Consider the following 23,304-nt stretch of genomic DNA (forward strand, 5'->3'; position numbering starts at 1 on the left):
TTAACAATTGTTGAAAGCCAAAATCAATTACGATTAAACACACAGCCCTATATTAAAGTATTAGTGAAAACATTTGATGTAAAAGGGTATCTTTTGTACAAAAATTCACAAGTATAAAAGCATGCAATGTGTAATAGAAAAATCTTAACAATTATATCTTATTTTACATTTGAAGCTTTCCATATCCATAAGATAGAGGCCTTTGTTTTGTATTAAATAAATATGAAATACACATTTGGTCCAATGTACAATTTGCCACAAGGCTAGCAAAACTATTGTACAAACAAAAGGGTCAAAGGGGCTTATTGCTTTCTTTTGGAAAGCCTAAAGCCTTGCCATTATACCATGTAACAAATTTGCATAATGCCTGCCTGCTGGCTACTTTGACATGCCCTTAAACAAAGGTTTTATAAGGAGTTTATCACTTGTTTTTTCACTGCGTGCGAGGGCAAAACATTATAACATGGACTCACAAAGGCAGAACAATTTAAGATTTTTTTTTTTTTAACAGTTTAGCAGTATAACCACCTTTTATTGTATTCTCATCACTTTTTAACGACTGCTTCCTGTTATTATATATATATATATATATATATATATATATATATTTATATATATATATATATATATATATATATATATATATATATATATATATATATATATATATAGTGGAATTAAAATAAAAATTTAAAGTCTAACTTTAAAATGCATATTTTTATGTATCCTTCATTTGTAATACTTTGGTCAGTTAATAAGAATAATTGTTGTAGTTTTATATTATGTATTTGAATTATTTAAATAAAAGCCGTATCTATCGTATTCATATCTATCCTTGAATCTCTTAACTCGAGGTTGATATGGGATTTGTAAAGTAATTAGTAATAAGTAATTAAATACTTTTTGGAGAGAGTAATTTGTACAGTAATCTAATTACACTATTGAAGATGTAATTAGTAACTAGTAATTAATTACTTTTTTAGAGTAACTTACCCAACACTGGAGAGGAATACAAAAAATGACCACTGTGAAACGACCTGCACAAGTCTTACTTGCATTGGTTTGGGTCGATCAGATGGTTCTTTTTGACTGTCATTATGAGACACGGGCTCGAATTGATAAAGCAAAACTGACACCATAGCGTAGTTACAGTAGTTTTTACTTTGCCTATTTAAAGCACCTGAAGCTAAAACGCGCCGGTTTATGGTAAGGGAGGCGTTACCATTTATGACACATGCTCCAAGCGGTAGAACAAATCACAGCAGACTGGGGCAGGTTGAACAATCAGAGCAGAATGGGCTTTCTGGAAGGCAGGTTTTAAAGAAACTGAAACTAAAACAGAGCGTTCAGACAGAGGGTGAAAACAGGTGTCATAAAAAATAGTTCTTTGTACATTTAATCATTTACATTTATTCTAGTAGACCCCCTAAACAAAAATATGTAAATTAGCATAATAGGGGTCTTTTAGGAATATAAATTGAAATCAGGTGTATCTGGCATTTGTAAAAGTCAGTTGGTGTAGGCAGTCCTTATATGGCACAGTCATCTTGAGGGGAGGTGCTGAAGGCGGAGCTCCGTAGGAGATCCAGACAGTTAACAAGGATCAGGGAGCCAGTGATGTGTCTCCAGCGCTTGGTGATGGGGTTCTTCATTTTGTCCAATCCAGTGTGAAGTTCCTGAATCACATCCCTGTAGCTGTCCCCAATCTGAGCTGCCCATGTGACCAGGAAGTCATAGGCAGGTTTCCACATGGCCTTAGTGAGAGGAAAAGTTTTTTTTAAAGATTTATTTGAGATTGACATGTACATGGCATTCCGGTGCCCTGAATTTAGTTCCCAGAAAAGACTGTCTATACCCGATCTGTATGCTCTGTCAATGTGTACAAATATTCAAAGCGAGTAAAAAGAGCAAGAGGAAGCTCATAATCTCACCAATTGTTGGTAGAACATTTATGTTTCTCTTTTGAGCTGGATGCAATCAATAATAACCTGTAGGTTTCCTGTACTCGGAGCTCAAAACCCAGTTTTAACCTTTTCATATTTCAGCTATAGTGCTGTGACGTTGTTCTTTATCTATATGTTATAATTTAGAAGATTCAAAATTCTATACTTCAGATATTTGGTGTCTACACTTTTTCTGTCATCTGTAATGTGAATGTTCTACAATCTGAGCCCCGTCCTTAGCATTTCAATATGTTTTAAACGCTGTTTAAACTGTGCAAACAGACTTGACACTTTTTCCAACCCAGTCTCATAAGAAAATATATGTATTTTAAAAGGTTGTGATTTGGTATGAATTTGTATAGTGTGATTTGTATGAAAACATACGATTTTTAGAAAGAAAAAAATAACCATGAAGACCCTAAGCACACCCCTATATCGTCTGTGGGGCATAAGCAGATACAAATTTATGAATGAGCCACCAATTCTCCTGACATAGTTACAAATTACCATCTGATTGTGTTGTCTTTTCCAAACAGACATATTGTGCCTCCCTATTTAATGTCACTCTAGGATGAAAGTCTGTCAGCACCAGCACAGAGTAACAGAGCTTTCCACATTCCAAAATCATCATTCATGACTCATCATTAATCAAACATGCTCTTAAGATGAATTCCTGGAGGAGTTTAGCTTTTTCTTTTAGTTGATAGTCAGTCAGTTTTAAAATAATATTTCACCCAGAAATGTACTCAACCTCGTATTGTTCTAAACTTATAACACTTTCTTTCTTCTGTGTAGCACTAGAATAAAAAGAGATTTTACAGACAGTTTCAGTCATTCACTTTCACTGAAAGAAAAAAAAAAATTGCTACACATCTTGTGTACAAGTGAAGTTACGTAATTTCGGGAGGAGTACGCCCATCTAATCTTCAATTAATACCAAGGTATAAAACCAGCAGCTTACCTCTTCCCCTTTTTAGTTCCTGAAGCATCCCTCCTCCTCCCCTGCTCCTCCCTTTTGTACAATTTTGTATATCACATTGGTGTTGGTTGAGGAGAGATCCCTGACACGAGTGTAAAGCGCTTTGGGTGTACAGTAGTACATATGAAAGCGCTATATAAATAACTCATTCATTCATTATTTTATTCATTCAATTTGCCTGTTATAGGGGGGCAATCGGAGCACGGGTAGAATATTCTCTCCGAGCCCCTCTATAGCAGACAGCAAGCCAATTCTGTTTACCACTTTCACTAAGATTATATAGGCACACAAACTCGTGAACTGAACAACTGTGTATAACTGTGTAAATGATGAATGTTCAGGTTTGTTTTACCTCACTGTCCAGTTGTCCCCTGCTGTCCCTGTGTGGAGCTTCATATGCTTCCATCTGCTGCCGGGATACTTTAGCCAGTCTCTCAGCAAGCTCCCTCCAGCGTCCCGCCACCTCCACTGCTGTGGTCAACAGCACAAAGTCCATGACCAGCCGTGCCACCAGGCCCTGACAGTCCATCTTCAGAAGAGCCTGCAAAGACAGATACAGAAATGCACACATTTTAGTACCAGTTTTTAAATAAAATCTCTATTGGTGTACATTGACTATATATTGTCTTTAAATTAATATTTAATTGTGCATAAGACAGACAATAAGTGAGACATTAGACAAGAGTTATAATTTCATCACTGTAAAAAACACTATTGGTTTAAAAAAGTAAGTAACCTGGTGGCCTTAAAAATTTGAGTTTTATTGAAGAAAATCATTTGAGTTAATACAATGAAGGAAATTAGTTTAAATAACAGGAACTCAAAATATCATGTTATCTGATAACAAATCATGAAAATATTTGTTTCCCTTTCAGTCGGTCACGTTAGACGTACGTCAGAACTGAACCGACGAATGGGATCTTACTTTCACGACCAATCCTACTTCGAGCATCTAACAATGAGCGAATGAAATTTGGCATGCGATCACGCATTCCACGCTCCGCCCCGCAGTGCGGGTATAAAACAGGAAGTGGAATGGTAGATCAGCGCTTTCTACTTCGGAGCCGAGCAGTGTTTTCGCTGTGTCTACGAAGAGCTTCTGACTACGAGTCAAATTTCCTGTGTTTGAGAGTCTTCCCTTGAAAAAGAGTTGGTTCGCTGGGCGTGTACACATACACACACACAAACATCACTGAGAGCTCACACAGGCTTGCAGTTCGAACTGTGTGGAGCCGCGGTCATCTCCCTGAGTGCTTCAGCACACTAAAAGAGCAGCTTTCCATTAACAAAAGAGCAACACGGTTTGACCCTGCGTCTTTTTCAAGATGTCATTCAAACCGTGTGTTTCTGGGTGCGGTCGATTTCTGTCTCCGCTTGACGGGCACGTTCGTTGTCTCACGTGTCTGGGCGCACAGCACACTGAGGCTGCGTTCGTGGATGAGTCATGTTCCCATTGCGGGAATATGTCCATCGCAGTGTTGCGGTCCCGTCTCCAGTACCTCAGAAGAGGTGGAGCGCCATCGTGCATCCCCCGATCTAGAGGTCCTCCAGCTGCAAAGCAGAGGGCTGCTACTTTGGCTGATGACTCTGGTGGGGACCTGAGGGTGACGGTCAGGGCAAACCCGACGGGTCTCATGGCTCCTTGGGCCCCTCCCCCCTCCACTGTGCCGGTGGAGTTTCCGGAAGGGCGTGCTGACCTCCCACGTGGAGCGCCAGTCGTCTCTTTTGGGGCTCCGGCGGAGGACCAGATGTCGGTCGCTGCATCGGGGGATGAGCTAATGGGCTCCGAGGATGAAGACTCGGCTGCGGGTGTGACAGCGTTGCCCGAGTCCGACCCGGAGCTTACGGCTATGCTTGCCCGGTCTGCCGCAAGTGTCGGGCTTGAGTGGAACCCTCCACCACGTCCCGAACCTTCGCGGTTGGACGATTGGTTTCTCGGGACGGGTCGTGCTGGTTCTCAGCGTCCCGCCCCGGTGCCTTTCTTCCCGGAAGTGCATCAGGAGCTCACGAAGTCGTGGGTGGCGCCGTATAGCGCTCGCCTGCGATCGACTGACTCCTCCATCCTCACTACCCTCGATGGTGGTGCGGCTAAGGGCGAAAAGTCACTGCACGCTCCCTGGGTCGGGCGATGTCCACTCTGGTGGTCCAGGAACGCCACCTGTGGCTGAACCTGACGGACATGCGGGACTCAGACAAGGTTCGGTTTTTGAACGCCCCTGTCTGTCAGGCCGGCCTCTTCGGCAACGCCATCGAGGACTTTGCCCAGCAGTTCTCGGTGGCCAAGAAGCAGACGGAGGCCATAAAGAACATCCTGCCCTGGCGGCCCACTGCTGCCTCCACCCAGTCGCCCGGGGCAGCCCCCAGTCTGCTCATCGCCGAGGGCGTCCCCCGGCGTCCGCCTCCGTCCCTGCCAAGCCCAAGCAGCAGCCTCCACCCCCGAAGCAGGGTGCCGGATGCAAGGGGGCCACCCAACCCGTCCAGGGTCCCGCGAAACCGGCCGGCAAGGGGAAGCGGCCCTGAGACGGGCAGCCCAGGGAGAAGAGGAGCTGCTCTGAGGGAGATGATGTCCACTTCCCTGCCTCCGGGCAGTGGGCAGCAGAGTGGGCTCCGAGGACGCCTCCAAGCCTTCTCACCCACTCTCTGTCCAAACCAGGAGTGCTCGGGCAACACTTTGGGCCACCTCCGGGCCTCCCGAGTCGGGCCAGAGTACTCCGCTTCGCTGCCCCACCCCTGGCACGTCTGTGGTGCCGTTGGTCCCGCTTGCACGGTCTCTGGGGGCCTGGCTAGGTCTCCCCAGGCCGTCTCGCTGGCTCATCCGTACCATCAGACTCGGCTACGCGATTCAGTTCGTGCGCCGGCCGCCCAAGTACAAGGGCATCCTCTTCACCTCCGTGTGAAGAAGCGATGCTCATGTCTTGAGGTCAGAGATCAAGGTCCTACTGGCGAAGGACGCGATCGAGCCGGTTCCTCCAGCCGATATGAAGACGGGGTTCTACAACCCCTACTTCATTGTGCCCAAGAAAGGGGGTGGGTTACGACCAATCCTGGACCTGCGAGTTCTGAATCGGGCTCTGCACAAGCTCCCGTTCAGAATGTTGACGCAGAAACGCATTTTTCAATGCATCCGTCCCCAGGATTGGTTTGCAGCGATCGACCTGAAGGACGCGTACTTCCATGTGTCTATTCTCCCTCGACACAGACTGTTCCTGCGCTTTGCGTTCGAGGGGAAAGCATATCAGTACAAGGTCCTGCCCTTCGGGCTGTCCCTGTCGCCCCGCGTCTTCATGAATGTCGCGGAGGCAGCCATTGTACCGCTCAGAGAACGCGGCGTTCGGATTCTCAACAACCTCGATGATTGGCTGATCATAGCCCAGTCGAAGGACCAGTTGTGCGAACACAGGGACCTGGTGCTCAGTCACCTCAGCCAGTTGGGCCTTCGTGGTCAACCGAGAAAAGAGCAAACTCTGTCCTACACAGAGGATCTCTTATCTCGGTATGGAGTTGGACTTGGTCAACCGGACTGCGCGCCTCACCGAGGAGCGAGTCCAGTCGGTGTTGAACTGCTTGAATATGTTCAAGAGCAGGACAGCGGTCCCACTGAAATTCTTTCAGAGGCTCCTGGGGCATATGGCATCTGCAGCCGCGGTCACGCCGCTCGGATTGCTTCATATGAGACCGCTTCAACGCTGGCTCAATGGCCGAGTCCCGAGGTGGGCGTGGCAGAGCGGTCAGTACCGGGTCCCAGTGACTCCTTACTGCTGCCAAACCTTCAGCCCGTGGTCCAACACTTCGTTTCTCCGGGCCGGGGTGCCCCTAGAACAAGTGTCCAGGCATGCTGTGCTATTCACGGATGCCTCCGCCACCGGCTGGGGGGCCACGTACAACGGGCATGCAGTTGCTGGTCTGTGGACAGGGCCGCAATTGCATTGGCACATCAATTGCCTCGAGTTGCTGGCAGTACACTTGGCACTCCGCCGCCTCAAGGGGCCGCTGCGTGGCAAGCATGTACTGGTCCGTACGGACAGCACCACGGCCGTTGCGTACATCAACCGTCAGGGTGGTCTACGCCCCCGTCGTCTGCTCCAACTCACCCGCCACCTCCTCCTGTGGAATCAGAAGCAGCTGAGGTCGCTTCGGGCCATTCATGTCCCTGGTGCGCTGAACCAGACAGCCGACGAGCTCTCTCGTCAGCCGACACCTCCAGGAGAGTGGCGACTCCACCCCCAGGCGGTCCAGCTGATATGGGACCAGTTCGGAGCCGCACGGAGCTTCTCCGGACTCGACCCATTGCCAGTGGTACTATTCCCTAACCGGGGGTACCCTCGGCACAGATGCACTGGCGCACAGCTGGCCCCGGGACCTACGCAAGTATGCGTTTCCCCCAGTGAGCCTTCTTGCACAGACTCTGTGCAAGGTCAGGGAGGACGAGGAGCAGGTCTTGGTAGTTGCGCCGTATTGGCCCAACCGGACCTGGTTCCCAGAACTCACACTCCTCGCGACAGCCCCTCCTTGGCCGATTCCCCTGTAGAAGGACCTTCTTTCTCAGGGACGGGGCACGCTATGGCACCCGCGTCCAGACCTCTGGAATCTTCATGTCTGGTCCCTGGACGGAACGCGGAGGTTCTAGATGGACTACCACAAGCTGTCGTAGATACCATCGCTTCAGCTAGAGCCCCCTCTACGAGGCGCCTCTATGCTCTGAAGTGGAACCTGTTCGTTGAGTGGTGCGCTTCCCGCCGGGAAGACCCCCGAAGGTGTTCAGAGCCCCCCGTTCGAGCCTTTGGCGTCTTGTGAGCTTAAAATCTTGTCGATGAAGACAGTGCTCCTGACGGCATTGGCCTCGAACAAGAGGGTAGGGGACCTGCATGCACTTTCGGTCAACGAATCGTGCCTAGAGTTCGGGCCCGGTAACTCTCACGTTGTCCTTAGACCCCGGCCCGGATATGTGCCCAAGGTTCCTACCACTCCCTTCCGGGACCAGGTAGTGAACCTGCAAGCGCTGCCTTCGGAGGAGGCAGACCCAGCCCAGGCTTTGTTGTGTCCGGTCCGCGCTCTTCGCGCTTACGTTGACCGGACCCAAAGCTTTCGGACCTCAGAGCAACTCTTCGTCTGTTACGGAGGCCAGCAGAAGGGAAAGGCTGTCTCCAAGCAGAGGTTAACCCACTGGATAGTGGATGCTATAGTCTTGGCTTACCAGTCCCAAGATGTGCCTTGCCCGTTCGGTGTAAGAGCACACTCCACTAGGAGTGTTGCTTCTTCCTGGGCGCTTGCTCAAGGCGCCTCGCTGACAGACATATGTAGAGCTGCGGGCTGGGCGACACCTAACAGGTTTGCTAGATTCTATAGCTTACGTGTAGAGCCGGTATCTTCCCGCATCCTCGCCCCCAGTGGCCAGGAGCGTTAAGTGCCTGTTCTAAGTGTCGGCTTGCGAAACGCCACTCCCGCCCTCTGGGCCGGATACATGCGTCTATTTGTCTCCAGTTGTGTTCCCCGGGAAACCGGCTAACCCTGTCGAGCTCCTCCGTCACCCCTCAGGTGTCAGACGTTGCGGACCGTCTGACGCCAGGCCTGCACCCGTATACTTGTGAAACGTGGCTGTAGGCTGGGTTCCATATGTAGCGGTTCCCTCACGGCAACCCCATATGTGTATTCTTCCACGGTACCAGCTACCCTTCGGGCTAGCCCCGTGTCTTTCCCTCGACAGAGCCCGCTCTGTCGTCTCTGGGCGTGTTCTTTCCCCCCTTCAATCAGGCTGGAACCACCCCAGAGACTGCCATATGTTGCACTACCCTGCCAGGTTAGTCCTTATGTGTATTCCGCCACCTCTCCTTCCCTGAAGGATGTGGCCCCGCAGCTACCCTCTCTCTGAGGTAGGCACGCTTTCCCAGCGTTATCCAATAGTCACTCTGAGTGTGTCTTGCAGAAACAGCAGTGACTGTACTCCCTGCTTGGAGCCCTGACTTCCGTACCATACTAGACGGTACAGTGTGCACAAGCAGGACGCCGCAGGACGACGTTTTCCATAGGGATCCTATTCGTCGGTTCAGTTCTGACGTACGTCGAACGTGACCGACTGAAAGGGAACGTCTCGGTTACGTATGTAACCCTCGTTCCCTGAAGGAGGGAACGGAGACGTACGTCCCGTCGCCAGATGCTGTGCTTCCGCTAGGAGTCCGGTCACCTCTCGGCTCCTCAGCAGGAAAAGCACTGATCTACCATTCCACTTCCTGTTTTATACCCGCGCTGCGGGGCGGAGCGTGGAATGCGTGATCGCATGCCAAATTTCATTGGCTCGTTGTTAGATGCTCGAAGTAGGATTGGTCTCTAAAGTAAGATCCCATTCGTCGGTTCAGTTCTGACGTACGTCTCCGTTCCCTCCTTCAGGGAACGAGGGTTACATACGTAACCGAGACGTTATAGTGTATCAATGTTATAGGGATCACTCAAAAAATGAATATTCTGTCATTATTTAACCACCCTTATGTTGTTACTCAAACCTTTATGATTTTTTTCTTATGAGTTATTTTAAAAGGAGGATCTTATTTATACAGTTAAAGTTAGTGTGGTCCCCTTTGACTTTCCTTGCATGCACAAAAAGAGAGAGGTTTTTCAAAATATGTTCTTTTACGGTTTGGAATGACATGATGGTGAATAAATTATAACAAAATTTGAACCATCCATACAGATGCTATCTTTAGCAAAAACATTTTATTTTTTATTTTTATAGGTTATACCTGTACGAAAGGAAAATATATTTACCAATATACCACTTGAAATATATTTTAATATATTGTAAATACATATATGGATGGTATTATACAATATATTATATATTCATGTAATATATTGCAAAATATTCAAATGATTGCCGCTTTCAATATATTGCAATATATTGGAAAATATAAATATTAAATCCCATATATGTGAATATATTGCCTAATGTATTGCATGATATTTTCCATTATACTGCAATTTATTTTTGTTTCGCAAGGGATCACATCAGCTATAAAAGCTTTCGAAATCAAACTGAAATTTGAGGTCTGTGTAGTTGTGTAATATTATTTATCTGCTTTCATAATCTCACACCATGTCTTCTGCTGTTTTAAACAGTGCTAAGTAAAGCCTGTTTTACCTTTACAGCAGCACACAGTACACAGCAACACAAACTACAAAACTAGTGTTAGTTGTTTTCTAAGCACCGCCTCAGAAGATCTGGACCAATCAAGAGCTCGTCATCATCATCCAGGGTGCTCTGATAAATGTGCCGATATGCAGGAAGCGACGTGCATGTGAGCACAATATAATGAGAGTGACTCCGGGCCCCTTGGACAAGGGAAGTGCTAGGGAGGAAAATCCGGCCGTATAATTGGCAAATGTTCTGTCTTATTAACGTGACCTTCTTTTCTCCCTGAGAGTTTGTTCTGACATTTAAAAAACTGAATAAGGACTTGCATTCACTGTACCTTGTGAATATATGATCTTACAAAATGTCTGAAACTGTTATCTGATGATGACGACGTGACATTTATACTTTATTTATACAAAGAAAATACTCAGTCTTTCTGCTAGTACCATCAGCAAATGTAATTCAGCATTTGAACATGCATTTGTCAAAAGTGCAGGTGTTCTTCATATACTTAAATATGTTCTAATGGACGTACACAAAACAGCCACAAGTGTTTAAAAGTTACACGCCCTGAACCGACTAATCTCTGATTCCAGTTCCGTGGCTTGGAATGTTTGGAATGACAGGAAGTCTGCTTAGAGGGGGAGGAACATGGCACTGATGCCCCAGAAGACACGTTTGGCTCCAAACAGAGCAATGAGATAGCAGGAGTATTGGATGGTTGCCATCTTATCAAAGATGTTAATTCTACAAATAAACAGGAAGGTATGTTTTTGCAGATTCAGTCAGTGCAAAAGGACGATACATTTATGTGATCGGTTCAATCTTCACTTCTCTCCTGAAGTAAGCAGTGACTTTGCAACTTACTGTCTGATGCAAGTGAAAGTGTCACACTGTGTACACAATGATTGTGTGCATTAGCCAAAAAAAGATAAGGCCTTTCATGTGCACTTGTTTCCTGAGGTGTGTCACCTCTGACCCCTGTCACAGTCAGGAACTTATTAAGTAAACCCTCCGGAGACAGTAGTAACAGAAAGCCAAACAAAATCTGCAGCTAAGGATACTGACTGTCACAGAATCCAGAACCAGACATTAATTTCCTCCAACAATACAGGAATGTCAATTGTGGGAAACATTTGTTAGCATTTCAAAATCTATCGATATTTTTTTGTTGTTGTTTTTTTTTAATCGAAAATTTTTCAATTCATTGAACTTTCCTCAGCACTCTAAACTTCTTGTCAACGTGATTTATTTGTTTATTTTTGGTGTGCAGATTAATTGTTACGAATGATACGTTGATTCAAAGTACCTAGTGAACCTGGCTATTGTTGGCACAGAACAAGCTTATAAAAAACAAAAACAGAACAAAAAACAAAACAAAAAAAACCTTATTTATATTAATATTCTGGCAAATTTAAATAATTCAAAGAAAGTGTTTGACCTATACAATTCTGTGGAAATACACACAAAATTTGAATCAGATACGTCAGGAGTGAACAAGCCTTGAAGGGTTACTTCAGCGATTTAGCATTAAGCTTTGTATCAGGTTGCGAGCCGCGCCTGCAATTTCGCAACTCTGTCGCATCTCATCTCTCTGCTGTTCTGCCTCCCGCTCTCACACACACACACACACTGTCCCGGCGCCGCCACCTCCCTTCTACTCACGTCACTTTTTTTAAAATCCTCTACAGCGCAAAGAATGAGTCCTGCAAACGCGGCGCAGAGGAGCTTGTTTGTAATCGACAAACAAATGGCTCCTTAGTTTGGAAATGGTTTGGGTACAAGGTGATCGCGTTGAAAATAAAGACAGTTGTCTAGCGTTAGAAGCTCATTTGAAACATTGCCGTGGCTAATTTAAGAAAATGACAGCTCCAAATAGATGCCGCTTTATTTCGAGGTAGTGCTAACAATAATAAAGAAAGATGATGATCAACACCTTATGTGTTACCACTGAAATGTAGATGTAATATATTTCCAAATGTAAACCCATCTTATGTGGAATTACGCTTCATACTGTCGTCTGCCCTGGCTCTAACCTCAAGTGTTTTAGCCTGTTTACTTTTTGCAAACCTTGTGAGCGCGCAAACCTAAATGCTATGACCTCGCACCAAATGTTTTTATTGGTTTATTAAGTACAGACAGGTGAGTTATGAAAAATTGAGTGTGAGGGATTTGTTCACTTCACACAAAAAGATTTTGGAATGAGATGGCTAACTGTAGTAGCGTTTAGTCCACTGTCTATAATAGCCTAATTTAGAGATCACTTTTTGTTTTAACCGACAACCGACAACTTTGATCGGTTAACGCTGATATGGTCAACCATCGGTCAAATGGTCACCGGTAAACATCCCTAGCGCTTACCTCAGCTCTTCGCTCTAAATGAAATCTGACTCCTGCTGCGCTTGTGCAGAGGCGCACAGTATTTAAGTATTTTTAATTTTTTTTAAGTTTTTCAAGTATATGTACTTTATCAGTGTTCTTCTTTGAAAACGTTTACTTCACAACATTCCAAAACATAATATTGTACTTTTTACTGCAATACATTTCATATTGAATATCATTTAATACTTAATTATAAAAAAATGTAATACTGTATACTTTTACTCAAGTAAAAGTAATTCAAAGTTTTACTTGAGTACAATTAAGAAAGTACTACATTTTTTAATGTAATTAGGTGTTAAAGGTAAGAAAACAACAACTTTTATTTATGAAATGTAGTGCAGTAAAAAGTATGACATTATATATTATGCTTTAGAATGTAGTGAAGTAAAAGTTTTCCAAAGAAAGACACTTTACACAATTTACTTGAGTAGAAAGTAAATATACTCAACTACTGTCCTCCTCTGGCTGTGACACTCAATCGGCTCACTCACATTATATTGAACAGACATGTTCAGTTTTTAATTGTAGTGTCTGTTCTCTCACTGGTTTCATTATTATGAAAATGAACACAATGGCAGGGGCCGTGCCGCAGTAGGAAAGTGATTCAGTGAACCAGTAGCGGTGGCTTTGGGAGTGGCCTCGTAGGGCAGCGTGCATTCTGGCAGTTGTTTTTCATGAGCCAAAACATAAAACAAAATAAATCACATTTCTACTACAAAAATGACTCAGTTTAAATACACATCTTCAAATACTCATCTTCCCAGCACTGAAGTACCCCTTTAACATCTGATTTTATGATAATTACTCACACTTCATTATATTTCCTCTTGCCTGTCCCTTTTGATTTCCTTTTATATAAGCTGACCATTTTTTTTCTGTGCATAAACTATTATCAGAAATCACAGACTGTTTATACAGAACCACTTTTCTTCTTGAACAATAGGCTAAAGGAAATGGGAGGATACTGGGGAATCAAAGACTCAAAAAAGTTCTGAGACTTTCAGATGTCTGTAAATTCATTTGACCATATAGCCAAGACTGGAGAATATGCAAGGAAGCATTACAATTTGGAAATGTTACTTTAAAAATAGAATTGAAAAGTTAAATCAAGTTGTTCAGTCATCATGTCAGTTTGTAAACAACTAGAAAGACATAATTCACCACGGCTTCCCTTGGGAGTTTCTAATGGGTTTCCAAATTCACATTTGACTGTGTGTAATTAATTCTGTAGAACAAAACAGGAAAGTCTCTTTATGTAATGTTAACCACAGACCTCATTTTATTCATAAATCAAAAAGCCCTAGAAATTCCAGAGGGAATCCATTGCTCTAAAATGCAAATTCTTTTCTATGCAGAATATGCAAATAGTTTATTAAAATGTGCAGAAAATTACAGTTTCATATCTGTTAGCAATCTCCTGGCAATAGATTTGTAGGTGTGGAGGGGATGTGTAATTTAGTGCGCCTTTCGGTCCATATTTGATGCTTCTGTGCAGATGCTAACAATAAGAATGGAAACAGCTGCACAACTCTTCAACAAGTTCACATCTTCTGGCATTTTCACTCACGGGTGTGTTGTCACGTATGTTTCAGATGATCACAGATGACCCTTGCAAATTTTAGATTGTGAAGAACATCTTTATTTATCTGACACTCATTTAGCCAGCTTCACTTGAGTGATATGAAGCTCTTAAACTGATTAAGTCAAAAGGACATGATATGTGACAATGTATATAATTGCCAATATCGTAATTTTAATCTCTCTACAATCTTTTGAGCAGATGTTGTTACAGTGTTATTTCAGTTGAGCCCCAACTAAACTTACCTAAGCTTTAGCGTGTCTGTGCATGATTTATATGATATGTGTCTGCATGCTGATATCAGATACTCTTTTTAAGAATGCAGACATTATGGCAGCCAAAGTAAACGTTAAAGGAAATAGTGTTATTTCTGACAGGAAGTCAACCTACAGATATTTAACACATTTACCTTGAACATTTAGAGTTAAACATTTTAAATGGCTTCATGCTGTGCTTCATTAAAGGTACAGTGTGTACATTTTTGCGGCATCTAGAGGTGAGGTTGTAAATTGCAATTAACCACTCACCCCTCGCTTTTGAAGCACATAGAGAAGCTACGGGGGCTGACACAGGACAAAAATGTCATTGTCGAAGAGAGCAGAGAGTGACTAGCTCTCTGAAGTTTGTCCGTTTAGGGCTACTGTAGAAACATGACGGTGCAAAATGGCAATTTCACTGTAAGGGGACTCGCGGTGTATGTAGATATAAATGTCTCATTCTAAGGTAATACAAACATTAGTTCATTATCTATGGTCTTCATACACACTATATTCTTTTGGATTTCTGACAATAGATCCTCATAAACACTACACTGCACCTTTAAAGACATTAATAAGGACTGAAATGATTGTTGAAGCTCATATGAAATTGTATTGTTTCTCATTCAATATATTTAGAAATGATTAGAAATTGATCACATATTGTTTTAATTCAGGGTAGCATGTTAAAGTGCTGGTGGTATTCTGCAAATAAGGTGGCACTTTAAAATGTTTAATAGCACTTGGCCTCTGCATCGAAACCCTGAATGTTTATGAAAAATGCTCTGAGTAATGTTATTAAATATTTATTTGACTGGCTCTGGTATGAACTACAGAAATAATATATATTATTCATAGGTTAATTAATACAAATCTATTCATTTGCGAAACTGAAAGTGTAGAATAAATCCTTCAACACACCAGCAAGGTCAACTGCATGCAGCTTCATCAAGTTTTTATCATTTTCACTAATGACGTTTTTTTTATTTCAGACTGAATCTATTACTGTCATAGTTGACTTTCAGAATTGTTAACTTGTAAAAACATCACTCTTTCCTCAATTCTCTTTGCATGCAGTTGCTTTTTTGAAAAATACACATTTATAAAATTCACCATCTATCAGCTATTGGCGTTTATATGAAAAACAAATCTTCGGCTTGCCAGTTATAAGAAGACCTCAAATAAATTAATAAAACAATTGATACAATTTCTCTGTTTAGTCTCGGCAAAGGTGGCCACTCAAGTTTAGCTTAAAGATCTACTTTTATGTCAACGCTTACCTTCATGAGTTCCTTCTGGAAAGACTTCCTCTCCTTGCCCTCAGCTGTGTTGCAGTCTTCCTTGAGTTTCTCAAGAACAGAAGCCACTTTTTCAGGTTCACTGTCCGGCTCTGTCCGACAGAAATGTGCCAGAGGCAGATTGACGTAGCCCAAAGCATCAGCAAATGCTCTCCAACTAGCCACGTTCTCCATCAATATCGTTCGCACTGATGCGTAGATGTACGTCAGGCACATGCAGGGCTTCAGGATCTGTTCTAAAAGTACTGTAGTCATAAGATCAGGCCCTTTGAAATGAACAGGTTTCACTTTTCCCATGATTAGAATGTTTTTGGCATGCACCAACCCAATTCTTCCATGGTAGTATCCAATGTACCACTCTTTGGTCCATAGATGTCCTTTAAATTTGATTTTTTCCTCACTCAAAAGAGCCATTACGTCTCCTTTAAGATACTCCAGCAAATATAGGCTTTTGGACTGCCTTATAACAGTTTTCAGCAATTTAGCAAATTTGATCTGTTTGACTAGTCTGTCCTGAAACACAGGGTACTTTGTGGTCGCTGCAAGAGGAGACAGTACAATTTTGTTCACTTCTTTTTTCTTTAGGAAGCGCCTTTGGGCGGAGCTTGTTGTGCTTGTTTTTGGTAGTGGGGTTGGGGTCTGTACGCAAAACTGGGCCAGGATACAGTCCTTATCATCCTTAACCTGAATTCTCAAAGTAAAATCTAAAATGTCAGTAGAATCCCGGGCTGCAATCATGTAGACGAGACGGGCAACTTTGCCGAGTTTGATCTGAAATCCCCTCACGCTTCTTGTCTGTTCATTGGATTTTACTTCAAAATTGGACATGTTTGAATACACGCCAACTTGAAGGTCTTGAGGTTTTGCTAGTACAAACTGATGCTTTCCCCAGAGCTGGAGGACGACAGGTGGAGTAGACTGTGAGTGCTTTTTTACATCGCTCACTAGCAACGTCTTCGGGGCGCAGTCATGGCCGAAAATGGCCACCACTGTCTTGAAGGATGGGTGGATGTGCTTTGGCCCGTATACCCCAAGAGTGACCTTTTTTACGACATGTTCCCACACTGTGTTGTATGGGGCAACAGTTTGTGCTTGGGCAACCACAGAGACATACATGCAAGGTTCTAAATTGTCCAGAGTCACTTGAACGGTGTCTCCATACATGTATACATGTGAAATCGGGACGTATGGACCTTCTTTGCAGTCGCTTCTTACGCACACCACCTCTGCGGTTTTGCGGCTCTCTATCTTCACTACAACCGACACCTTCATCTCTAAAGTGACTGGGGTCTTGGTTTCCATGTTACTGAGTTTTACTTCTACCACTGGACTTACAGTAGTACATCTATCATTGTTGAGCTCCAATGGTGGGTCCAGAAGGGCCTTCAGAGATATCTGTTGAGTCTCACCCAGTGCAACATGGCCCTCAGGGATATGTATGCTGATACTGGAATCTGGTAGCTGCACGGCACCGCCTGAACTGTCCAAATTGCACACAATGTTGGTCTCTATTGGCTGGGTTTGCCCCCAACCTGGGTTTTGTCCAATGGAGTCCAGGTCGTGGCAGGACCGCGTAAGTTTGCGGTGATTTAGCCATGCGGTTTTGAAATCATCTCTACTTTGATAATGCTCAGGTTTAGGTGACTTCATACCACCAAAAAAACTCAAGGAACCTTGATTCCCATCAGACAAGGACTGCAGGACAGACAGCTCTGACATGCTGTAGCATCGCTTGCTCCTAGAAAACGGATTGCCTCTGCGAAGATTTGAACCGTTCCCTGAGCCGGGACTAAAACTATATGTGTCAAATAACCCACTTTCAAAGCCATTAATATTAGCAGTGCTGCCGGTGTTTGAGATGGGAAGCGAGAGATTATCAAAACACAAAGCATTTGCTGATTTATGCTTACTGTTTTGGTCAGTAGTGCCTTGTACTGTGCCATTTAGGAAAGGGTTGGTTGACATCCGTTTATTGACAAAAGGATTTTCGTTTCTAGATTCGGTAGTTTTGGAGGACCCCGGCCATTCCCCTGAGATGTCCATTTCTTTCACTCCCTCAGAAACGTCACTGTCAATCATACCGCTATCACTGAACGAGGAGTCTCGATAATTGATTGGGTGGACATAGGCTGCTGGGATGTATCCCATTTCTTTACTGTTGTGTGCATACCACCACTCTCCACCCGATGTGTCTATAACATAAAGGCAGTCTCCCTTTGAAAACTTAAGAGTGGTAAAGCTGGACGGACAGTAATCCTTAATGGCAATCACTTCCTTGACTGCTCCAAATGAGGTAGCATCCAGTCGTAAGGCACTAGGCGAAGGCGCTGTAAAAAAAGAAGATGTGGTGCATGAGATTAAACATAAAAGTTAACACATGCCCGTTAACGTAAAAAAGTTAACACATGTTGATTGTGAGGTAAGAACAGGAAAAGAAACCTTTAACATCTGTAAGGGTGGCCTCTGACACTCCTTCACTGAGATCGATAAGTGCGCCCTCAGATCGGCAGCGAGGGAGCACAGTGTTGTTGTTCGCTGATCGAATGCGATGGGCAGCCATGGTGAATAACGCTACCGAGCTCCACCTATTGTCTCAAGTTTTTCTTCCCATTTTTCGGTTTCAGATTGAAAGAACAATGGCCTTGCATAATATCTGTAACAAAGCAATAAGGGCATTATGAGATAGTTTTTTTTTATTTTTACAGAATGTCTTCTTCAAGGAAATTTGATGTTTTTAGCACAATAACATAGCAAGAGGTGAAAGGAATTCAAGAAAATTAAGAGGATAAATGTGCAAATCTTTTAAAAACAATCTTTATTTCTCAAATATCTTCTAAACAACAAACATTTTCTTCTTATACTTTTTTCAGAGTATTTAATCAGTGATATTAGCCATTGTAGAGCAGATCGTATTTTAATACTGGTCTATCGGGCATGTGAATATTTAAGGCACATTTTTATTTCCTTGTTCCATTTATTATCCTAAACCTATAAGAGAGCCCACACTTTGCCACTACATGTCTTGAAGTAAGGCTAATAAAGGCAGAAATATTTGCACTAGTCCAGACCTGTCTACCTTATTCGTGACATCATCCTGAAAACATCAGAGAATAGAAGGCCCTCGTCTCTAAATTCACAGTCAATGGCTTCTACAGCCTAAAATCAAAGACACCAAATTTCTTGCCTTTTTTATTATTACAATTTTATTTATGTGCAATGCAATGGCTTATGTTGTTTAATGATTGCTTCAAATATTGTGCAAAGTGATTGAATTATTCATAAATAAATAGAAGTTCCATCTGAGCTGCTTTAAGTGCGCAATACGCAAGCTTAAGGATCAAACAACGCTTGCTTTTAGTAATCAAAAGTAGGATAGTGTTTGAGTGGAACTCGGCATCCTCTTAAGTCTGATCATGAACTATAAAGGCTCTCCAGCAAAACACATCAGTGGTTTCCATGGCTACCACCTTGGGGAAGAAAGCACACACAGTGAAGCGCCTTTAGAGAAAATGCCCAGCTGTAGCCTACTGGGAATGTCTCACACACATCAGTCTGACATATTATGAAACTACTGCAGTCTAGCAGATTATCACTCCAACAGAGCAATTATATGTTTTTAAAATACGTTTTAATATGTTTAAAACTAGGTCCACCGTTAGTGAAAGCATGTTCACTCAGTGAAAGTTACAGTTTTATATATAAAACAGCAAGACCATTTGTAAATACATAGCTTTTGTAAATACATAAATATTGGCTTAAGTAAATTGTCATCAAATGGAGAGCAGTAGTGTTATGTTGCATATTATATGAGATATTATCTGTGGTAAACACTACTCGTTTAGCGATTAGTTTTTTTTTAGTCAGGCAAAATGTTCCTGAAAATTATTGTTTTGGGTACAACCTGAATTAAAATGTACTTGTTTTGATTTGATTTCTGTGTGTGTGTGTGTGTGTGTGTGTGTGTGTGTGTGTGTGTGTGTGTGTGTGTGTGTGTGTGTGTGTGTGTGTGTGTGTGTGTGTGTTTGTGTGTGTGTGTGTGTGTGTGTGTGTGTTTGTGTGTAGGCATGTTTTTGTGACATATGAGGACACAAATACATGGGTATGACATACATATTACAAGGAGAGGGTGAAATATGAGGACACTGGCCATGTCCCCACTTTTCAAAATTCGTATAAATCATACAGGATTAGTTTTTTTTAGAAAGTAAAACTGCAGAATGTTTCATGTGATGGGTAGGTTTAGGGGCAGGGGCAGTGTAAGGGGATAAAAAATACGGTTTGTACAGTATAAAAACCATTACGCCTATGGGATGTCCCAATATGTCACAAAAACAAACATTTTGTGTGTGTGTGTGTGTGTGTGTGTGTGTGTGTGTGTGTGTGTGTGTGTGTGTGTGTGTGTGTGTGTGTGTGTGTGTGTGTGTGTGACAAGACTACAGGATCTGCTCTGTGCGTATTTTTCCACCTTTTGTTTCAGAAATACAGAGGAAATGCCTGTGAAATAAGGACGGGCTGTATTTCCCAAAAAGTACTTTGTACAACTTTATCATATTTTTGTGAACCAACGGCTTCTGGGTATGTTAGCACATACCAGTCTGGGAGATAAAGAAAATATCCGTTCTTATTATATTAATTGTTACTGTCATTGGCATTTATATAATTGGCTATTTTTTTCAAACGGAACTTGTCTTACAAGCCTGTAGCGTTTTGAAGCATGGCCGCTTTTTTGGTGACATTGCAATATACAATATTTAAACTACATGAATTTGTAATGTTTTATCCTGTGCAGATTAAACAAATTAAAAACCTTTTTGACAAGTAGGCTACATATGGTACATTCCAGGGAGAGTTTAAAACACTTTTCAAACAGTATGCACTAAGTTTAATTGTAAAGCATGTTCCCATATATCTCAAAATATGTATTTAGAAAACTTTTGAGGAGAAATTTTGGGGGAAGAACTCATGTGCAGACTGTTAAATTAAACATTAATGCTGCAGAGCTTTTATATATTATTTAACAGGAGCTTCTTAGTAGTTTGACATGAGAGGATTCCTGAAGGTTTGAGTCCTGATATAATATAATTAGCATCCGATACACTGATCAGTCGAAGATATGGAGCAAAAGAAAATGTTCTGACATTTCTCAAGTTATCATCCAGGTTTTTAGGACTAGCCTACATGCAAGTTTAAACTCTCAAACAGTTCAGATTCTTTATGAGATAAAAGACGGTTGGTGGGTGTACCTCAGACAAGTTGAAACGGATTGTGAAATCTTGAATCTTGAAGAAAAGGACGAGGACATGCAGTAGACCTATACACGCTCACACAGGATCCACTTGAAAGCGGGTTTCAAGTGTTTAACACGACATAAACTCGATCTGAAGTGTCAGAAACAGCTGTAAGTTCAGCAAGGAAAGTTGTGACTCAGTGGTAGATATAGGCGCAAAGAGCAATGCAACACTAATCGATGAAACCCCCGATTAAGAAATAAAGGCCAAATATAGTTACATTATAGCTTACTTACTTACTTTGTTGCAGATGCGGTGCTGTCTCTTGAGTGTAGACCGTTATATGTGCGGCCGCCGTGAACGCGCGTCTCAGTCTCAAGCGCTTCGCTTTACTACAGTAGGATAAACTGCGTGACGTCATTATCCAGGAGGAGTCCTGGTGTTTTGCATAATTTTGTTGCCTTTCCAAATTATTACCAAGGTAAACCCCTAGCTTTGGCAGTTAAGGAGTCAAAGCCATGCAGCTTTTAAAACTGTCATGATCATTTATTCCAAGTATATTGCGATAAAGGCTTGCTATATGCATCATAATTCCATAGGCCTAGTGTAGCCTACATTTAAAAGCGCAATTTTTGTTTTATGCGCTTTAGCTAGGCTATTTCATAAGACATAGGCCTGTTCAATTTCTTTTGATTAAATTGCACTGAAAATCATGCTCAGTAGTTAATAGTTAATCTGATTTTATTTTAAGAAGGCCTCATGTAGTGCCCTAGTTCCGCGAGCTTTCTAAATTTCCACCGCATTTTTAATACACTGAATTAAAATTACAGCTCATGAAGTTCAACCCTTTTGGGGACAGTGTGTAAATATACATATCTGGCAACACCTGGTGGACATGTGGCATATACCAAAGTGGTTTGTGTGCCTATCTCAAATGTCTTTTTGAGATAGCCTATCTCAAAAGTGGTTTGTGTGCCTATCTCAGTAGTTTTTTTTTTTTTTTTTAAATAAACACAGATTTTTTTTATTTATTCATAAAACATTTTTTTTTTTTTTTTTTTTTATGGTAGAACAGTGGAATTACACAGTGACACAGTGTTGTTACACAGGGTCAGTTTGACAAGTCAGAATAGAACGGAACACCCCTATCTATTGTGAGCTCACATGAGAAGTGGTATGTAACTAAAGCAACACTGTAGATTTTATGACAAAAAAAAATGCTTTTCAGGAAATAAATAATACATTTTTTATGAAGAATATTTCCCCCTAACAATCGTTTTATTGTATCATTCAATTTAAGCTCTCATTCCCATTCATTTTGACACATATAATATCATGTTCACTTGTCCTCCATGTAACAGATTCATTTTTTAACTAAATTCTGGGGGTTGTAACGTGTATCTGTATTGTATCGATTACGACAAAGCTGAGACTGTTCTGATTATCAAGATTTTCTTTTATGGATATGTGTATCACTTTGTATGCTGTGTCCTGCTTCCATCTGAAGGCTGTATGGTGGCTCTACAAGAATTTAGTTGCATAGATAGGGCATGGCCACTAGATGTCATCCAAAACCAGCTGTTAGGAAGTTTTAGCTTTTGTTGTTGTTTGCAAACTGTAAAATAAATATAAAATCATAGTTGATACACATGTGTATCAGAGGTTAGGTCTCCAGCTGTGGATATTTTGCCCCACTTTGGTGGTCGACATGCAGCTTTGTTCTACGTTTTTGCTCAGCATCATGATTCCCTCCTGGTCTTTTTACAGTATGGTAAAATCTGGCAGTTTTAAACTTTTCCTATTGAAAAGCAATTCTGTATAACTATTGACAAAGGCCTAAACGACTGTTGTGGTCAATAGCTCTGTAGATTGCCACATACCTGGGGGAGCTCCTGTCTCCTATCCCCTCTGCCTGAGAAAACTGTATGCGTTTCAATATAGATGCATTCTTCCTCTCCAACTTTTAAATTGAGCAGATATAAACTGGAATCATAGTCTGATCTGTTAACATGATGGCTGAAAACTTCTTCAAACAGTCAATGACTTTATCAGCTGTTGTAGACTTGAGTGTTGCATACTCAGTGGTTTTAATAATCAGCTACCACTACTATAGAATCTCCTGTTGGTAGAGGACCTAATATGTCAGTGGCTAGATCCTGCCAAGGGCTTCAGGTAGATGTGTCATTCTCAGTGGCTCTTATCAGGTCTAATCATTAATTGGCATCCATAGCACCATCTGACATGCCTCTCTACGTCCTTATCCACCACACTTTACTTTAAATATTCTTTTTGGTGTCTATGCCATGCCCAAATGTCCTTTATTAGAAGCTGTCCGCCGGAGTGCCTGTGGTAATACAATGTGGATACTCTTCAAAACTAATGGTGGAATCATACAACTCATTGGAAATGTCAGCATATGGCTTTATTAATCAAAATAACCAGTTTGTATGGCCTGTCTGTCTTTCCTTAATTCATCATCTGTTGCTTGCTTCTTCCTTAGTTCTTGTTGAAG

The 23,304-nt window shown here is 42.3% G+C and overlaps 1 protein-coding gene across 2 annotated transcripts; it reads right to left on the reverse strand.

The window, feature by feature from the left end:
- Positions 1-695: 695 nt before the first annotated feature.
- On the reverse strand, positions 696-21,203 carry sh3bp4 (SH3-domain binding protein 4). Of its 2 annotated transcripts, none has more exons than XM_067443762.1 (5): positions 21,093-21,203; positions 18,004-18,217; positions 15,547-17,891; positions 3,275-3,463; positions 696-1,754 (listed from the first exon to the last, which is right to left on the reverse strand). In XM_067443762.1, exons 2-5 carry the CDS (start codon positions 18,122-18,124, stop codon positions 1,530-1,532), a joined length of 2,880 nt encoding a protein of 959 aa, XP_067299863.1. In that variant the 5' UTR covers positions 18,125-18,217; positions 21,093-21,203; the 3' UTR covers positions 696-1,529. The 2 variants fall into 2 exon arrangements, with proteins under 2 accessions (XP_067299863.1, XP_067299864.1); XM_067443763.1 differs by having other exon boundaries at positions 21,089-21,180.
- Positions 21,204-23,304: the final 2,101 nt, after the last annotated feature.

This window comes from Pseudorasbora parva, chromosome 5 (assembly GCF_024679245.1).
Source record: "Pseudorasbora parva isolate DD20220531a chromosome 5, ASM2467924v1, whole genome shotgun sequence".
Lineage (NCBI taxonomy): Eukaryota > Metazoa > Chordata > Actinopteri > Cypriniformes > Gobionidae > Pseudorasbora > Pseudorasbora parva.

Bases quoted from the DNA above. Each gene is read 5' to 3' on its own strand.
- sh3bp4 (XM_067443762.1), bottom strand. From the start codon at position 18,124: ATGGCTGCCCATCGCATTCGATCAGCGAACAACAACACTGTGCTCCCT. The intron at 17,892-18,003 runs GTTTCTTTTCCT...CTTTTTTTACAG, and splicing joins CACCCTTACAGATGTTAAAG to CGCCTTCGCCTAGTGCCTTA. The intron at 1,755-3,274 runs GTAAAACAAACC...CCTCTCACTAAG, and splicing joins GGGGACAACTGGACAGTGAG to GCCATGTGGAAACCTGCCTA.